Raw genomic sequence first — 18,162 nt, 5'->3', positions numbered from 1 at the left:
TAACAGCATTTAAAGCAACATACACTGTGTGCCATCTCATACTTTTTTTTTTTTGCATCAGGGGAGTAAAAAAAAAAAATAAATCAAAAAAGACAGAAGTATTTCCTTTATCTCCTTTTTAAACTTGTGTTAATATTCTGAAAAGTATTTTTTGTTTCTGCTGTTTGTCACACCCTATCATACGATTTCGCCAGATATACAGAAGAATTGGTAAATAACAAACAAAAATGCCAGTGCTTAGGCTAAACACCACCACGAATACCCTCAGCTTTAATCCTGTGACTTCCGATCCTGTCAAGATATATTTCTTTCAAGAAACATCTCTACTTTTGAATCATATGCTGATGTCCTCACCGTCACTTTAACACTCCAAGAACATAAAACTGTAAATGAACAAACAAGGGAAACACTCGTCATTTTTTAATTCAAATACTATCGCTGGCTCCAGTTATGCCGAAACATCCAGAAAGCATTTTTCTGCAATACCAGAGTAATCAAGGTGTGTTGCTAAAGTGAACCTTTTTAAAAAAAATTTAAAAAATAAAAAAAAAAACCCCTGACTCCCACATTATATAACATGCAAATTCAGTTTCACCTTCAAAATAGCATCACATAACATAAAGCCAAAGAGACAACAAGAAGCAGTTCAGAAGACTGGAAAAAACCTTCCCAGGACTCCATAAAGAACCATTCCCCCAAAAGAAAATACGTCAGAATTGCAATGATTTCATATAATCACTTGGATTAGAAGATGCTTTCCTGAAAAAAAAAAAGAAGAAAAAAAAAAGAAAAAAAAGTCTTTTTACAAATTCCTTAAGCTAATGGATGAAGAATTCCAAAGTCTACATATGTCCTAAATAACAGAAAGAAAATTAGCCTGCTGAAAAGTGTTAATCTTCCCAGAATTAATAAAAGCAAACTAGTTGGCTTTACTTTCTGCGATACGATTTCATGGTCAACTTTCAGTATCTGGGCTTGTAATACGAGTTCTGAAGCACAAATGAAGCATAAACAGAATTTTCATAAATATTGAAGGAAGACATGACCATATCCAGTAAGTATTTTATTTTAAAAATGTAGTTCAGCTTTACTTTTTCAAATCAACACTTGAAGATGTTTACATCATAATCTAGAGGCTGTTAAGCAAACAGCATTAGTATACACTCTGTGTTTCATTAATTTATAATCTTTCGAATTAAATTATCTAGGAAAACGAGTATAAAATTACCTACATTTATATAGCAAAACCTTTAGCATATGACAACCTGAATCGGTAAAAATACAGGACGTAAAAACAACTCTGAATACCATTCAAGCATTCCCTGAAAAAGAACGAGGCGACCTGCAATAGAGAGGAAAGTAAACAAGCCAACAAAGCAATGCTCCTACTTTCCAATAGCAGCAACTCAGACTCCATCTTAAGCTTGTCATCATTCATCCCTACTGAATGGGGACTATACAACGTAACAATCATTCTGTTTTACCCAACACTGAAATTCAGTAGCATTTCTTGACAGCAATAAAATCTGCCACCAACCAGGGATTTGGTACAGTGCTTGCTGACCTGCCTGCTCTGACATTATTATGTTAAGTTGCATGAACAGTGAATTGACCCACAAGTCCACAAATCCTATTATTTCCTTCATTTAAAAATTGACAGTACTTGTGAACTTGTGTTCATGCTGACCACGCTGATTGCAAAACATCATTGAGGTAAAAAAAAAAAAAAAAAAAAAAAAAAAAAAGAATGGCTGGAGGTACAGAAATACTCTAATTTAACTAACACCTAACTGACAAATACAGTAACTTCATTACAAGAACAATGCAAAAACCACTAGCAAAGATTCATCCATGGCAATCAGAATTTTATAAGGCTGCATTCCATATGTTCATGACTGACAAGAAACCTAGTAGTCTTTAATGCAGCTTTTTAATTAACCTTTCCCACCACCACTGAGAATTAACCGAGGTCAAACTCCAGACACCACAAATATTCGTATCTTACTCCATAAAATGAAGTTTTATAAACAAAGAATAACGCTCAATTACCAGAATATTCCCGGTAGCCACAACAACACAAACTGCACTGCAAAGTACCCGTATTTGCCCTAATATGTCAAGAGATTTGTTAATGAATTCAAGGCCATTGATGTCATCAATTACACTGATAAAATTAAACACAGTGAACTTTTAATATATGATGAATTTCAATTTGTAGATCTGCCCTATTTTCACAAATGGTTTATTTGGAGTTTCAATCATATTTCCCCATCAATTAAAGAGACACGCTTGTGCTATGTGCAAAATCAGCCAAAGAGGAATGATGACTCTGGCCTCAACAAAAATGCTGTCAAAAAAAAGCAAATTAAACTGAGAAAATAAATATTTTTCTTATTTTCATCTGATATTCTAATAACCAAAGTAAAAAAAAAAAAATCTATTCTTTGTGAAAAAGCACCGTTTATAACGTGTGTAAGGATACACACATTCAGCTCTGTAACAATACTGAATTAACTCAAATAAAATACTGTATGTGAGTCTTCCTTTCTCATTTTAAATAAAGAGTAGTAATCTTTCAGGTATTTTCTTGGGTTGCATGAACAAGAAAGCCTCCTCCACTCCACGGAGGTATAATTAAGGATCACCTTTAGTGTAATTTGTTAAGATTATGAAATAGTGTATTCATGAGCAGTGAACATTACCATTTTAACACTGACAACCACAAAACTGTTACATCAAACCCTGTCTGCTTCAGGGATCCTTCATCACCAAGTTTCATTCGATTTTAATTTTTTGAAAGATTTCAAAATATTTAGAATCAAAGTTAATACACTGTCCTCTAAACAGTTTATGCACACTAAAAACATTTCTCTGTTGTTCTGATATTTCAGAGGTCTCTTTCACTGCGACATAGGTGAAGGAGAAATGGTGACAGCTAATCGGCCGTAAAATTTCCCAGAGTAAATAGACAAAAATGAACGGCATTGATGATTTCTATCGATTTAGTTGTCTTCAGTGTTACCTGTATTTTACATCAGGCAACGTTTCTGGTTGTCTCATTAGGTATGACTGAGTTCCTTTTACACTACGGCGATACATTGCAGATGTAGGACAGTATTGTTTAATAAAACGTAAATTACCCCGAATGGGCGAACGTACCGTCTTGAAAACAGGTTCATAATAATGAACGTGGTTTTCAGTATTTTATTTTTGAGTCAGTATTTGTGGAGGAGAAAATACGCCAACGTTTTCTGAATAAAACTCTCCCCTGCTTAGATGTTGGACGGCAGAGCGACAACGTCCTTCTGAACGAACGCTCCTCCACAGGCAAAGGACAAGCGCAAACCACAACAGCAGCTCCCCCCCCCCCCCCCCGCCAACCCAACCCCAGCCGCAGAGCAACTCCCCGCGCTGGCAGCCATCAGCCCTCCTTCTGCCGCCCTCTCCGCCAAACCCGCCGGCCTGGCCGCCTCTCCCTGCCCGTGCAGGTCTGAGCCGCCGGGCTGCTGAATGCAGGCGCTGCACTGCGCTGTGAATGGACAGCCAGGTATTTTATGAATGGAGCGGATCACGTGCTCCCAGCACCTCCCCGAGCTGATATTTCCCACATAACTGTGTCAACAAGCAGCCGACAGCACATATTAATGCAGCAGGTCGGGGGCCCCCGTCCTCTGGCAGCCGCTGGCCGCGGGCTGCCCCCCAGCACCGGAGCAGCAGCTCGGGGCAGGCCGCGGGGCAGCTCCTGCCGCAGGTCAGCGGCGATGACAGCGATTTTTTTTCTTCTTTTTTTTTTTTTTTTTTTTTTATGAATGGAGATCGTGGTATGCAAATGAGAGCGATTCACAAAAAAGGAAACATGGCGGCGGCCCCGGCTCCCGGCCCCGCGGCCGCCGCAGCAGCGGCTCCCACCCGTCCCAGCCCCGCTCCGCTCCACGCTCAGCGCCGCGGCCGGCAGCGCGGGGCTACTGGGCTCCGCTCCCCCGGCGCGGCGCTGCTCCTCGGGGACCCAAATGCTGCGTTTCGGGGAAGAGCGGGGGAAGGGACGCAGGCTTTGCCCCGAGGGGGGCAGCGGGGACGGGGAAGCCGCCTTTCCTGCCGAGGGTGGAGGTGGGGAGAGCCGCCCGCGCCCTGCCAGCCCGGCAGCCACCTCCCGCTGCCCACCGACACAATGGGCGCGACGCTGCCTTCCCGTCGCCATCGCCATGGCCGCGGCCGGCACCCCCATCATTCATAAAAATCGGTAAATGCCGACACCGCGAATCGTAACACTAGAGCTCGGAGACCGCAGCCATCCACCTCCAGCGTCCCGGTGATAGCAAAAGTTTCAAAATACACCAAGGCACTGAAAAACGAATATAGGCAAGTCCGATGTTTTCTCACAAATATTTATCTCCCCCGACCTAAAATGTATTTCACAGACAGATTACACGTAGGGGCATGCAGCCACACACACACATTCTCCTCTGGATTTCCCCCAAACCGGTCACATTAAAAATATTAGGAGATACTTTCACTGTCCCCTTTCCTCCTTTCTTTTTTTTTCCCCCCCTCTTTAAAAAAAAAAAACAACAAACAAACAAACAAAACCAGCCCAAGTGCTCATTAAAAGGAAAGGAAAAAAATAAAAAGGCTTTAGGGTAGGTTTAAGCTGTATTTACACTGACTGACTCATCCAATTAAAATTCAGGAGCAGTTTCCTGCAGGATGAAGCTCCCACACACTAGTTTCCATGTGAAATATCTACAAGTAACAGGATATTATCAGAGGTGGTACGTGCCGATACCTCTTTGGGCACTCAAAACCCGTCCCCCGTCCGCGCCCCCCCCCCCCCCCCCCCCCCCAAGACACCGTCGTTTACCTGCACCGTTTTCTACTGGGCTTTAATCAAACCAGGCTTTTCTGGCGGCTGGCCGGCAGCCCTTCTACACCGAGCTCCTTCACAAAGAGGGAGCTTCTGGGCGTCCATGTACGCGAGCAGAAATGCGCAGTACGCGCACGGCCAGGCCAGGAACACGAACGCGAGCGGGCAGAGGTTCCCGCGGGGCGCGGAGCTGGGGGCACGCGCCGAGCCCCATCCCGATCCCGGCGCGGAGGGGAGAGGAGCAGGGATTTGGGGAGGGGGGTTGGGGAGGAAGCAGCCGCTTACTCGTTGTTAGAAGTCGCCGTCTCTTCGCTCATTTTCTCCTCACCGCGATCCGACAGGCAGACGGAGCAGCACCGGCGCAGGCAGGGCGCAGGCAGAACTCACCAGAAACTTCACCATTGTTACCCCCCCGGTTTGCCCTCCCCGGCCAGGGCACGGGCAGCTGCGTGAAGTGTGGGAGAAGGGGGAAAGGGGGGAACAGAGGGGAGGAGAGCGATCTTTAGCCTGGAAACACGAAATCCTCTTGTTCGGCGCTGGAGCGTATTTCCCCCCGTCTTTAGAGACGACGACGACGATGATGATGATGAAGGTAACAGTGGAAACAGCAGCAACAACCCCAGATCTTCTCCTCTTGAGCTGCTCCCAGTTAAAGGGGAACAGGGTGGTGGAGACAAGGGAGTGCTCCCGGCCGCAAAAAACTGCACCGCACCGTCCTCCCGCTGCAGCTCATCTCCCGCTGCAGCCGCCTTCGCTGCTGCTGCCCTCCTCCTCCTCCTCCTGCTGCTGCTCGGCCGCCTCCCTGCCCGCCCGCCTCCCGCAACCAGGCGGAGCAGGCGGCGGCGGCAGAAATTCCTCCAGATACCGGAGCCGCCACAGGCCGGGGGAGGCGGGGGGAAGGGGGAGAAGGGGGCAGAGCGGTTCGGCTGGGCTCTCCCACCCCCTCCGAAGCGACGCCGAGCGCTGCGGCGGGAGGACGGGCCGGCCCCGAGGAGAAGGCTGCTGACGGGGGAAGGGAGGCGTTTTAAACCAGCCTGGGGGTGGGAAGGGGGGGGACGACGGAGGAGAACGGGGATGCGTCACGGCTGTTTGTGCGAGGAGAGGCGCGGGCAGGGAGGGAGGGGGAGAGGAGCTGCCAGGGCCGGAGAGAGGAGCCCCTCTGGCCGCAGGACGAGGGGGAGAGAAGGGAGAAAGCCCGCGAGGAAGTTCAGCGGCTGCGCTCCCTCCTTGGCAGCAACTCCATTAGCGGCCGCCACCGCCCCGGCTCCTCGCCTCCGCCCCCTCCTCACAGGAAAACTGGGCGGAAGCGTTGACTTCAGGCTCCTTCCGCCGCCACAGCTTGATCCAAAATAACCACGGGGGACAGGGAGGAAGGAAAAGAGGGACGAGCGAGAGGAAGAGAGCCGCCCGCGGCGCCTGGCGCCCGCCCCGCGCCCGAGTTTCCTGAAAGTAGTTCCTTGCCCTCGGCGCTGCCGCACGCGCTTCCCGCGGAGCCGCTGCTGCCGCCGCACACGCAAGCACGGCGCCGCGGAGGGATACGCGCGCGGGCCCCGCGGTCACCCGCCTTCCTGCTCCGCCGGCGCGAGGCGGGCGGTTGAGGGGGCGCGGCGAGGGTCCCTTCCGCACTGCGCCCCGCTGGACCTCGGCCCGAGGTGGAGGGGACTGTGCAGGTTCCCGGGGCCGCCGCGGGCCAGGCCGTGGCGGGAGCGGGACGCTGCTCCTGGAGAGGGTCCTGGCCTGGGGGCGGCCTGCGGGCGGCTTTGGCGGGCGCGGTTGAGCGCCGGTGGGTCTCCGCCTGCGGGCCGGGTTTCCACTCTTTTCCTACTTTTTTTTTTTTTTCAAGCCAAACTGAATGTAAACGCTGAGTGTGCGGCAGCTTATGGGGAGTGCGGGGGGCTGGTGAAGCGAGGACTCCCACCGTGTCCCGTTCCCGGTAGCTGACACCGATCTCTCCCCCCTCAGAGGCCGCCGATACCCTCCGCCTCCGTCCGGAGCGCACCGCTGAGGAGGAGGAGGACAGACCGGCCAACCTGGGCTGGCGCTGACGCCCGGCTGGACCTTCCCCGCTCGGAGCGGTGCCCTGGAAGGCAGTTGGCGGTGCGCCCCTCCCGGGCTGCTTCCCCTCTCCCTGCGGCAGGGGAGCGCTTTCGCCATGAGTTCCGTAACCCCCGCAAGCTGGGAGCGGGTCTAAGCGGGTGACGGCGAGGGAGGGTGTGTGAAACCCTGGCCTGGCCTCCCTCTCCAAGTGCGCGCTGAAATGGGAGCGTTTGTAGTTGGTCCAGGCAAGCGGTGAAATCGAGAAGCGGCAGCAATCGGACCCAAATCCCTTTTCAGGAACTTAGATGGTAAACGTGCTGCTTGATTTGATGGAAAAGTGGAGCAGTGCTGCAAACCCTGAGGACTCAAAAATCATGAGTCAGACCATCAAGTAAATTAGATTATAATAAAGGATTATATTGTGGTTTTGCCTGTCGGTTGGATTTTGATTTCTTCCTGCCTACTCTTTGTATGCGTGCTGGCCAACTGATACATCTCATTGTCCAAAATTTATGGAGTGAAGTACAGCGGTGCTACTGTATGAGACATCGCTTCCCTGGTACACGTTCATTCTTCCTGGCTCCTTGTGTACTTCCTCAGTTTTTCACAGCTGCTCTCCAAGAGCCTTCTCTGTCGACTCTGATCCCATTTCGGTTTTTCCTGTAACTGTGGGATTTCTTCCCAGCTCTGATGGTGTCATAGGAACAGCGATGAGCTGTTCTCTCTTCCTGTTTGAAAAAGATGGGGCAAGCTCCCTTGGTGATAATAACATGTCTGGTTCCCACACTACTGTTGGTTGGCTGCTTTTCCCAAGGAAGGGAGAGACTGGAACATGGGAAATCGGGAGAAGCAGTTTTCACCGTTTCGAGGGAACCTGGAGTGCCTCGCATCACCATAGACCAGGCTACAAACTTGCAGCATCTGTTTGAATGCACAGATGCAGCACAGTATTGCATTTATCATGGGTGTTTGTTAAGGAAATTCTTCCTTTTCACCAAAGTTTCAAAGTACAATTTGTCTATGGGTCTTAATAATGTCCAAAGATAAGGCTTTTCCTTTTTCTATCTGATTGAAAATGACAAGAAAATGTTGCAGCAAGGAAAAAGCATATAGAGTTTCAGTCAGGTTTTTCAGGTTGGCTAGTTAAAGCATTTTAAACATAAATTTATTTTTATCTTACAACAGGCAAGAAAAGGCATGTTTCATTTCTAGGTAGTTAATGTTCAGCAGTATTCCTATGGATCGAAATTCCATGTTTCTGTAAGAGGCTTTACCGTAAGCATAATGGAACAATTATAGTAAACTGCTATCACATTCTCTCTGATAAAGGGCCTAGAACACACATTTCAAGCAGCATGCGTCTCAAACCTGACGTAATAATGCTTGCTTCCTTATCTGGGAGGCTTTTGGAGGAAAATTTCCAATTGTTTTATAAAAACTTTTTTTTTTTCCTGAAAGAGCATGCCCAAAAATGGATCAGTTATTCATGACACAACCGCATCCAAATAAAAATACATTACAAACCCATTTTTGTACAATTCTACAATTCACATGAATCGAATTGAGTATTTGATGGAACCCCCCCCCCCCTTAAGTGCTTTGAAACTCAGCTGTGGGGACGTAGTATTATTCTACTTCACAATGAAAATCTTTTCAGAAAACTTCCTGTCTTGTGCACTGACAGATAAGGTGACTTCCTGCTAGTTTAATTCTAGTTTTCTACTGGCTTCAAAGTTGAAATATTTTTAACAATCTGTAAGCTAATGGTTTTATTAAGATAATTTAATTAATATGATGCTGTACAAGAATGCTCAAGAATCAAGTCAGTTTGTCAGATGGTAGTATAGCTCTATTCAGATGCACCTGAAGAAGAGACATGATGATGATCAGAAAGAGCATTAAGCTGGGTTTTTATTTTAAATTCCTTGAATATATTTAATGTAAAAATATCATAATGGCAATTCGATAAAATGAACTGTTTCCTAATATACCACAAAAAAAATTCAGATTATTTCAGTCTCCTTAAGGTTTTCATGAGAGTTTTTATTAAGAATAAAGGATGTATTCACTTGTCAACTGAAAATGTGAGACTCATCCTGTGGCTTTTATGTGTCTCTGTGGAGGAGGCAAGGGGAGAAGAGACCACCGCTTCTTCACCTGTAGTGGCTCTTCAACTTCTGCAAGCAGTCTCATGCTGCAGTATGTGTAGCAGAGGTCTTGCAAGCAGTTTCTCTCCCTTCACCTGAATATCATAAAGAGGACAGAACATCTGCACTGGTCTGTGTCTTGATTTTGAAATCCTGTTTGTTTACTTCTGCCAAGGCTGGAAAGATCAGAGAACAAAATCCTGGAGTACTGGCGTCCTTTTGCTGAGCAGCAGTTGGTTTCAGGCCCTTCCTGGTTCTTCTGTTGGCGCAGAAATCACCGATCAGGTGTTTTCAGTGTGCATGGCTTATTTCAGAAGTATGTGTGAGCCCTGCCTGTGCAAACAAGGCAGAAGCGGGCTAGGCAGGGGTGACACCATTCAGAAAGCTCGGACAAATGGCCATTTTGTGACCCCAAGTTCTGGGTTCTTGTCATTCTTCATACATTCTGTGCCTCTTTCCTTTCTGATGTTCCAGACTTTACAGTTTAAATATCTCAAGTTGAAATCTGGCCTTCCTCTATATCACCTGGAAAAGATAACTCTAAAAATTAAAGTTTCTAGTACTTTTCACTGGAGCTACTGAGGTGTACTCACTCTTTGGTGTAGGTACAGGAGTGACTCCTTAGTTAGAGACAAGCTATGCCTAGTATGAAATGAGACAAATGTGGTTAAAAATGATGATTTTTTACATTGCTTTTGATGTTTTCCTACATCCAACACCTACTTCAGTTGCACTTTACAGAAACTAATTTATACCTCAAAGTCATTGCTCCACTGTAACATTTTCATACCAGTGGGCCTCTGAGGTGGAAGTTTTCTCTGGCCTTGCTTCCAGAGACCCTTTTAAAGGATAAATGAGGAGGCAACAGTTACTGCTAAAGGAAAATGAAGGCATTGTATGTAATTAGGAAGCCACGTAATGTACAAGGAGAAATCTATCTAAGTGAAATAATAATCCATATCCGGAATTTCTGTATTTTTGTAATTTGCACACATGTATGCATCCCAAACTCATCAATGTTTTTTCTTCTGTGACTAACACTAGTCTTAAAAATGCTCAGTTAACCAGGAGGAATTATGATGAGGCAGCAGTCTGCTCTATGTGACAAAACATATTTACTTGACTAAGTGGGACCAAAGCACTTCTCGTGTACTACTACTGAATGTAGAGCCAGCGCACGTTTGGCCCAGTATTATTCACCACGCCTTGAAATGGTTCCGCCTGTGTCTGTGAATGTCTGTGATGAGAGAGGTGCTCAGGAGTGGCCATGGAGTGTAGCAGGACTCTGAGTCTGCAGCAGAAGAATTATATATAGAAGATGTGTTAGGGGGGGTTAGGTTGCATAATTCTGATCGGCATGGCATTCACATCTTACGATCCTTAATAGGATCAGTGGAAGTTAAGTAATGCCATCCAGATTAGTCGGTCATTGCAGAACTTAAATGACCAGTTCTTAATTGAGGTTTTAACTCCTAAATATGAAAGTTTTGAACACCTCCTCCACAAAACACAGTGATGCGTGTATTCGTATCCAGATGCTAGCGATAAATTTACAAAAAATGGAGGTCAGATGGACGTTGTGCCATTTTGAGGAAAATTATTAGAGGTCGTTTGGAAATTTCTTCTGCAATAGCTTCCATTCAGAATCCTAGTGTGAGTTAAACACTGGGTGGTCATTACACACATCTTAATAAGGATTTAGCTGGCCTGAGCTGATTAAATCTATATTAGTATTTCAGCAAAGTCAGATTTTGTTAAGTTCTAACCAGGAAGCCTGTAACTGCATACAGGATAAAAAAGTTGTTTGTTCTGCTTGATGCTACAGTTTCAAAAAATATTTTCCAGCAAGATATGAAGCCATGTTAGAGTCAAATCGGTATCAATGCCAATGTATTTGAGAGGGATCTAACTCATCAGAATATCATAGTTTCATAAATTATTCCAGTTACTCATTTGTAATAACCTAGAACTATTCATACTAAATAGAAAAATGCTAGCAATTGCTGCTACGGGCTGGAAAAACAGAGACCCAGGTGGGAGGATGGCAGGGGACATCATATGTGTGTTCAGACGTATCAGCTGTTGAACCTTTGGTGTGGCTGGTGTGCGCAGCAATCACAGTGGTGATCTGTGGTACCAGTTGTTCAGTAACTTTATTCTGTCCTTTTTGAGCATGCTCACAGGATGCCTGGGGATAAGAACGTGTTCGGTTTTTGTGATACCATATGTGCCTTAGGGTACGGCCAGCTAGGGCAGCCTTGCCCCTGGAAGAAGCAGCCTCACCTTCCTCCTACTCTGCTCCCTTCCCTATCTTGCATCTTAGATGGCCCAAATATTTGCACGTTGAGCAATGAACTGCACTGGGAAATTCACCCAGATTAAAATTAGTATGGGAAATAAAAACTGATTAGTCGTTCAGTATTTCCAGTTAACCATGCACATAGGTAAACACCCATGCTCGCCCAAGAACGGATAACATGGAGGGGGGAAGCAAGAAAATTATGGCAGGGCAAAACTGCTTTTTATGGTGGCAGTGGTGATTTGTGCCAACCTAAATTGTGGCTTAGAAAAATACTGCAAAGTTTGGGTAAAAGGAAGAAAACAGGCAATCTAACTACACTGAAAATTACTGCAATCTCATTTGTTTACTAATGGTTATGTTAATAAGTAAATATTCTGTGAAGAATATGCAAAAATCTTATTTAGAATCTCATCCTAAGTTTAATAGAATCTTTCATATGTTTCTTTTTTTGGACTTTTTGGCCCATTATTGTCAATAGTGATCTAGAAAATCCAGCCCAAGGATCCTCCAAAGGGGAAGTCCCAAATATATTCAGAAATTACAGTGGTGCTTGCTGGCCAGCAACTGGGGACAGATTCATTGCAGTCATTTCAGTCTATATAAAATAGGAACTGGAGACACATTTCTGTTCCACATGCAGAAATGTGTTGTCTAGGGGAAACCGTGGTCTAATGCGCCGAGCACAGAATGACCCGTCAGCAGTTCTGGTTCTCCTCCCAGCCCTGCCACCCCTGTGTTCTGCGATCTTTGGCAATTCATTTAAAAATCTGCGGGGTATGGCACGATTGAACAAGAGCTTGCGATGTAGTTGAAGAGATTTCAGCTGAGATGCTGTGGTCAATTGTATGCAGACTTTTAATTCATTTCAGGGCACAGCTGGGAGATTAGTTTCAACCTACCACTGCAGGGAGTTAAAGCAAACCTGTTTCTTTTGCAGTAAAATGAACAAGGAGCGTTTACACAACCATTTAATGTGTTCAGCCATGAGGAAGCGGGTTCCTACATCACTCAACTTCCATGGGAGGACAATTCTTACTCCACCCTGATTTCTCTTACTTCTAGAATGGAAATATCCGCTGTATTTTTTAAAGGTGCCTCAGAGATTCAAACGGATGCATAACTCAAGCTTTTCCATTCCAATAGCAACAGAAAGGAATCAGAAATGGATATGCAAGGTCTGAATGGAGTGTTAGCTCAGGCGCAAGTGAATGTTGCATGTAGTCCTTGCTTTAGGAAATAGACTGTGTGCTACCAGGATTGCAAGGAAAGAACTTGCCTTGCACAACTTCAGGCACCCAGTTAATCCAATACCTTCTTCCACAATGCTTATTATTGCCATTTTTTTGAAATTGTTTAGTTTAAAAAAATGTTAAAACCTGAGACTTTCTGCATTGTGCTTGTTTCTTTTCCTACAAATGGGCTTGTGCTGCAAACCCGTGTGACAATTGAGCTTTATGTGCCATTATTTCTAGGAGCCACACAGAGTTGTGCTAAATTAACTAATGGCATGATTATACCATCAAACAAATTCAATTAAATTGTTATACTTGCATGCTGCCTCTTGCAGAAAAGCTTTCACTTGGGGAAGCAGAGCAAAAATTTAAAGCAGCAATATAAACTAGTTTAAAAATCAAGCATCCAGTACAGAAGTTTTTTTGGTCTTTATACTGCGTGTTTCCGTGCCTCCTTCTTTACTACAACGCAAACTCATCCTTTTATTTAAAAAATTGCTATCTGTCTTCTTAAGTAATGGAGATTATGAATATTAATTTAGAATCATAGTGTACTTCAGATCTGGGCTTTTTAAAATTCCAATTGCCTAAGGGTTTTTTTCTTTTGCCCAAGCAGGTCTTGAAGCAAGATGTCCTTTTCCTTACTTCTCCAATTCAAGCTCATCATGTGTAACCCTAGAAACTCACTGCTTCTAGTTATCGGTGCTTGGTCTAGGGTGCGTCACTGGTTTAGTGATTAGCTTAGACCAGACACCCAACTTTTAGATGGCTAAATGAACCCAACTTACGCGCGCTTTCTATACTTTAAAAAATGATCAGTCTAGCAAATTGGTATAATACTCTAGGGTCTCTTAGATCCTGAATTGCTCTGATGTCTCTCAGCTGAGAAATAAAACAAGGTCCTGATTAGCAGTGTTTATTAACAGCCCTGTGGCACTTTTTCCGCGAGCTGACTGTAGATGGGTAATCACATCCACGGTTACATAACGAAGATAAACATTTCATGGCATTATAAACTCTCCTGCTGTGAAGCATAAGCCACCCACCAACTGCCTGATTTTAGGAAGAACCCTCTCTATTACATAAGTGTTCAGTATGGGGGTTTCTTGCACCTGCCTCTGAAGCATCTGGTACTTGTCACCTTCAGAAACAGGATTCGAGACTCCATGGACAACTAATCTGAGCCAATCTGGCAATTTTTATGTAACCGAAGGCTCGTTGTGACAGGAGGACGTGTCATAGTTCTTGCTGATGTATCTGCCGAGTTCCCAGGGCTATTTAAAATGTGTATTGTATGTTCTTCCTTAAAAGTTCATTTTTAAGCTGCTTGATACAAGGTAATATTGTAGGAATTGCTATACAAATGTGCAAATGAGTGGGACTGTATTCATATGTGTGATTGTGGGTGACTTTTAAGTACATTTCTGTTCATGAAGAAGCAATGAATTGCTAGCAGAGAAAGTGGGAGTACTATTACATAAGTCGGAGCTATCCAGGATATCTTTAACTCATTCTCATATGCTTTGTGCATTTTTCCTTTCTTCGCAGAAAGGGCAGGACAGGTGTAACTATTTACCGTTGGCCGTATCTCACCCTCGATTCAACTCCTCCCTACAGTGTTTAGCTAGTGTGGATTCCTGATCGCTCTCACAAGCAGATCACACAAATGCTACCAAAATGCTTGTGGAAGAATTTACACAAGAGGTCTGTATCAGGGGATTTCATCATTTATAGGAAGAAAAATTTTACATACCTTCTATTGAAATAACATCTTTGATTTCAAAGCAATCTTCAAATCCTAGATAGGAAGCCTGTTATTTTTCATGAGAATGTATTAGGCTCTGGGATGGTAAATGGTCATCTTTAAATCAAAGTATTTTCTTTCTAGCCAGTATTAAAATCTCACTGATATTTCTGAGACTTAAGCACATGCATAAAGCCAAGCACATTGTTACTGCTTTGTGGTCTGCTGCCTGTATTAAAACACATCTAAGCATTTCCTAAACAAGTCTCAGAATGCACAGCAACACAGTGAAACATTTTGTTGTGAGACATTAACAATACTGTATATAATTTAAATGTACTGCTCTTTAAGTAAAAAATTGGCAGCATTGGATGCTGTATACATGTTCCTTGGTAATGATATTTAATATTTTAAACATCAGCTTAATCTGAAGCTCTCCAACCGATAGACTTCATGAGAAGCTCTCCAAACATTTTCATCCATCACTGTGGGTTCCAAATGTATCGGCTCTTTGTCTTTTTCCTGGTTGCACTGATTGCAACTGTCACTGAGTCACACAGCTTGCTTTGGGCCTGCAGCCAAGCTGATTACAACAACAACTTGTGAACCATGAAAAGGTAGTCTCAGATCTCAAAGAGAGCTGAATTATAAAGAAAAAGGACACACTAAAGCCATCTGAAAAAGAGTGGACTCAAAAAGTATTTTTGCGTCATTCTTAATAACTTTCTCAGGAAATAAATTAGTTACCAATGGTGAAATTAATTCTTTTGGGATGTCATGGGCAGCTACAAGTTAAAAAGATACTGAAGCTGTCTGCAGTCTATCAGATGGTAAGGCAGTACCTGTTAGCACAAAGATCACAGACACACAGGCTTAGAGGCAAATGTGCCAAAATAAGTTCTTAGTTACTTTCACTGTATTTCAGTGTTATTTATTTCTTAGTGAAATGACTGCTCACCAGCTGCCTAGGAATATTTGACATCTCCAAGGTTTTAAGTGATAAAACTAACAAATTTCTTCATACAGTAACATTTTCATGGATGATCTTTATACAATGGATGGTAAACACACCAAGTAGGAAAGAACTAAGCTGTTGTCTTTTGGAAGGTCCTAGAAAGCACTATTACTAAAAATAATAGCACAGCCTTTTTGGATAACTGACTAAAGAGTTTTCTGCCTGTCTTCCACAGCACAGCATGGCTCACACAAATCATTTGGGGAAGAAAATACTTGAGTTCTCAATGTTTTAACCCATATATTTTAATTGCATTAATTCAATGGGGATTGGGTAGATAGATAACTTCTAAAGGTTTCAGTCCATCTGGTGAAACACCACTTCAATTTAAAAATGAAGTTTTGCATTAGATAAGCTAAAAGTATTCTATGAAGTAATAAGGAGGAAGACATTAATTTGATGTATGTGGCTCCGCTGACATGAGCACCTATGTTGCATATTTTTTCTTCTGTAGTGGCCAAACATGCTAGAACAACCCAACCTGTTTCTCCTCCATACTCACAGTGGGAAGCTGATCTCTGTCTCCATTCCCTAATGAGGAGAAAACATCCTAATTTTCAGTCTAAATTTATTCATGATCGGATTATACCCATATATTCTCATGACAACACTGTTGTGCTTAAATAGTTATTTTCCCCCTTGATGTATTTCTAGTCCATTGTGATACCAGTCCTCATACTGTAGATGAACCAGACCATGTCTTCCATTTTCTTTTCACATGCCAGACTCTTCATTTCCAAGACCAGTTGAATAGCCCATCTCTGCAACTACTTTAGCTTGAATTCATCCTTCTTGAACACAAAACATAAGAATTGTGCAGAATAGTTCATATGAGGTGTCGCCAGAGATCCGCACTAATGATATTAATCTTCCATGTCTCCAATATAGCCTTATGAATGCATTTATCTTTTTCTTTGGTTGTAGCAGATTGGTAGCTCAAGTAGTTTTGTATGCAGTTAATGTACACATGTCATTCTCCTCCTGAGTTGTCCCTAGCTGAGGAACTAAGGTTTTATAGTAAAACTTTTGTTCTTTGTTTCTCAATGCTTGATTTTGGCCTTTGAATTTCACTTCATTTCTGTTACTCCAGTCCTCAAAGTTAGACAGTTTTTCTGGTGCGATGTCCTCCTCTGTTGTGATTGCTTGGCTTTGTCAGTCCATCTCATAACCACAGATGTTTTCTGTGACATCTCCATCCATCCAGATGCAAATAAGACTGATCTCAAGAGCAGTGTTGGAGGAACTCCGCTAGTGGCCTCTCTCCAGCTTGGTGCTTTGCTTTCAACATTTGATGAGAAATGTCTGCACTTTGTAAGGTGACATGGAGACCACGGCTGCTGCATGTATTTTTGAATTAGATTTTGAGATGCATTTTTTAAACAGAAGTAGAGACAAGGTAACTGATTTTTTTTTGAGAGAGATTAGAATCCTCATTCAAGGCCTTAAAGCTATTTTGGTCCGTCAAATTTCCCTCCACTTTCTCAGACTGGTAACGTTTGCAGAAAATTCACTAGTTTGTGTGAGGGCATGTTAACAACTTCAGAACAATTAAGGGCAAATAAACAATATTCAGATTAAGTATAAAGAAATATAATCTAATTTTGATACTTCATTTGATTTAGAATTCAGATTAGAAGGCATCAGAAAACCTCCAACTTTTCTGTCCTTTCAGCCAAGTTTAAATAAAACTTCTGAAAGCAGAATTAAAAGCCTTTGTGAGAAGGAAGGTAGTCAGGTTCATTCAGATCCAGAAATTCTAATACATCTTGGAAAAGCAAAGCAGAAACCATACTTACTGTTTCAGTTTAATCTGCAAATCACAAAGCTGCATCAGAACTAGCAACAATTTATATAATTCTTTACACTTTCAGTATACAAGGCAAGACATAAAGACTAAACCAACACCTACTATCTGCTTTCTCTCATTTCTTAGATTGTAAACTGTTTGAGGTAGGGCTAGTTTTAAGATTATTCTGTTTCCATAGTGCTTAGAAAAATGGGCTCTTATTCCTAGTTGGCACTATTGTAGGAAACACCATTTCTGAAGAAGTATGGACAAAAACTGCCCTGTTGTCAATGAATCATGGATGATAGCAATGCTTTACATATTTCCTCTCTGCTTCCACATTCTGTAAAGATTTAAAACAAAAAAAAATCTTCCACTGTAAATAACAAAGTACATGTATTTGCTCTACAAAGAACAGTGTTGAGTTAACGTAATGACTAAATCCGATTCACAAATATACAAAAAAATTAGTCAGGTTTTAGAAGCTATTTTTAATTCTTTCCGTTGTACACACAGGCTGCAACACATATGATGTGACATTCCTGCATCTCTGATCTGTATAAGAGGAGAAGGGAATTTTAAACCGTATTCTTGATTTTCTGAGATTGATTAAAATGCTTCAGCACAGCTGAATCGTGCAGGTGTAAATTGTCTGTGTGTGGGAGGAAGAGACAGAATTGCTTCTCTTCAGCCTGATCTGACTTACACTGCAGCAAACAGCCTTTTCTCCTTTATGAAATGTGTGGTAGTCAAGAAGCATCCTGCTCCTCTTGTGATTTGGGGTACTGACAGAGTGTTTCCAGTTATTCATTCTAGATGGGAAATGCAGACAAGTACAATGCAGAACACATGGTTGAAAATGTGCTCTGGTTTTTTTTGTGGATTTCTTTCCATTGCTAAATCCATCTTCTCCTAAATGTCTATGAGGTGCCCGTGTTTTTAAGCTGTCATACATACACACGCTCATTCACAGACACACACGCATGTATAGCCATACACGTGTGCACAGATATGCATACATATGCATGAACATATATC

The 18,162-nt window shown here is 43.3% G+C and overlaps 1 protein-coding gene across 1 annotated transcript in view; it reads right to left on the bottom strand.

Annotated features, from left to right (window-relative positions):
• The window catches only part of SPRED1 (sprouty related EVH1 domain containing 1), a 64,972-nt gene extending 59,147 nt beyond the window's left edge, over window positions 1–5,825 (bottom strand). The window contains exon 1 of the mRNA XM_086749427.1: window positions 5,147–5,825. Within this exon, the coding sequence (XP_086605553.1) occupies window positions 5,147–5,178 (32 nt within the window). The 5' untranslated portion in view covers window positions 5,179–5,825. The remainder of the gene's footprint in view (window positions 1–5,146) is intronic.
• Between the last annotated feature and the right edge of the window lie 12,337 nt (window positions 5,826–18,162).

The sequence above is a fragment of the Chlamydotis macqueenii genome, chromosome 5 (genome assembly GCF_036417535.1).
Source record: "Chlamydotis macqueenii isolate bChlMac1 chromosome 5, bChlMac1.mat, whole genome shotgun sequence".
Lineage (NCBI taxonomy): Eukaryota > Metazoa > Chordata > Aves > Otidiformes > Otididae > Chlamydotis > Chlamydotis macqueenii.
The sequence above is the reverse complement of the archived record's forward strand: the minus strand, read 5'-3'. Positions and strand labels throughout refer to the sequence as shown.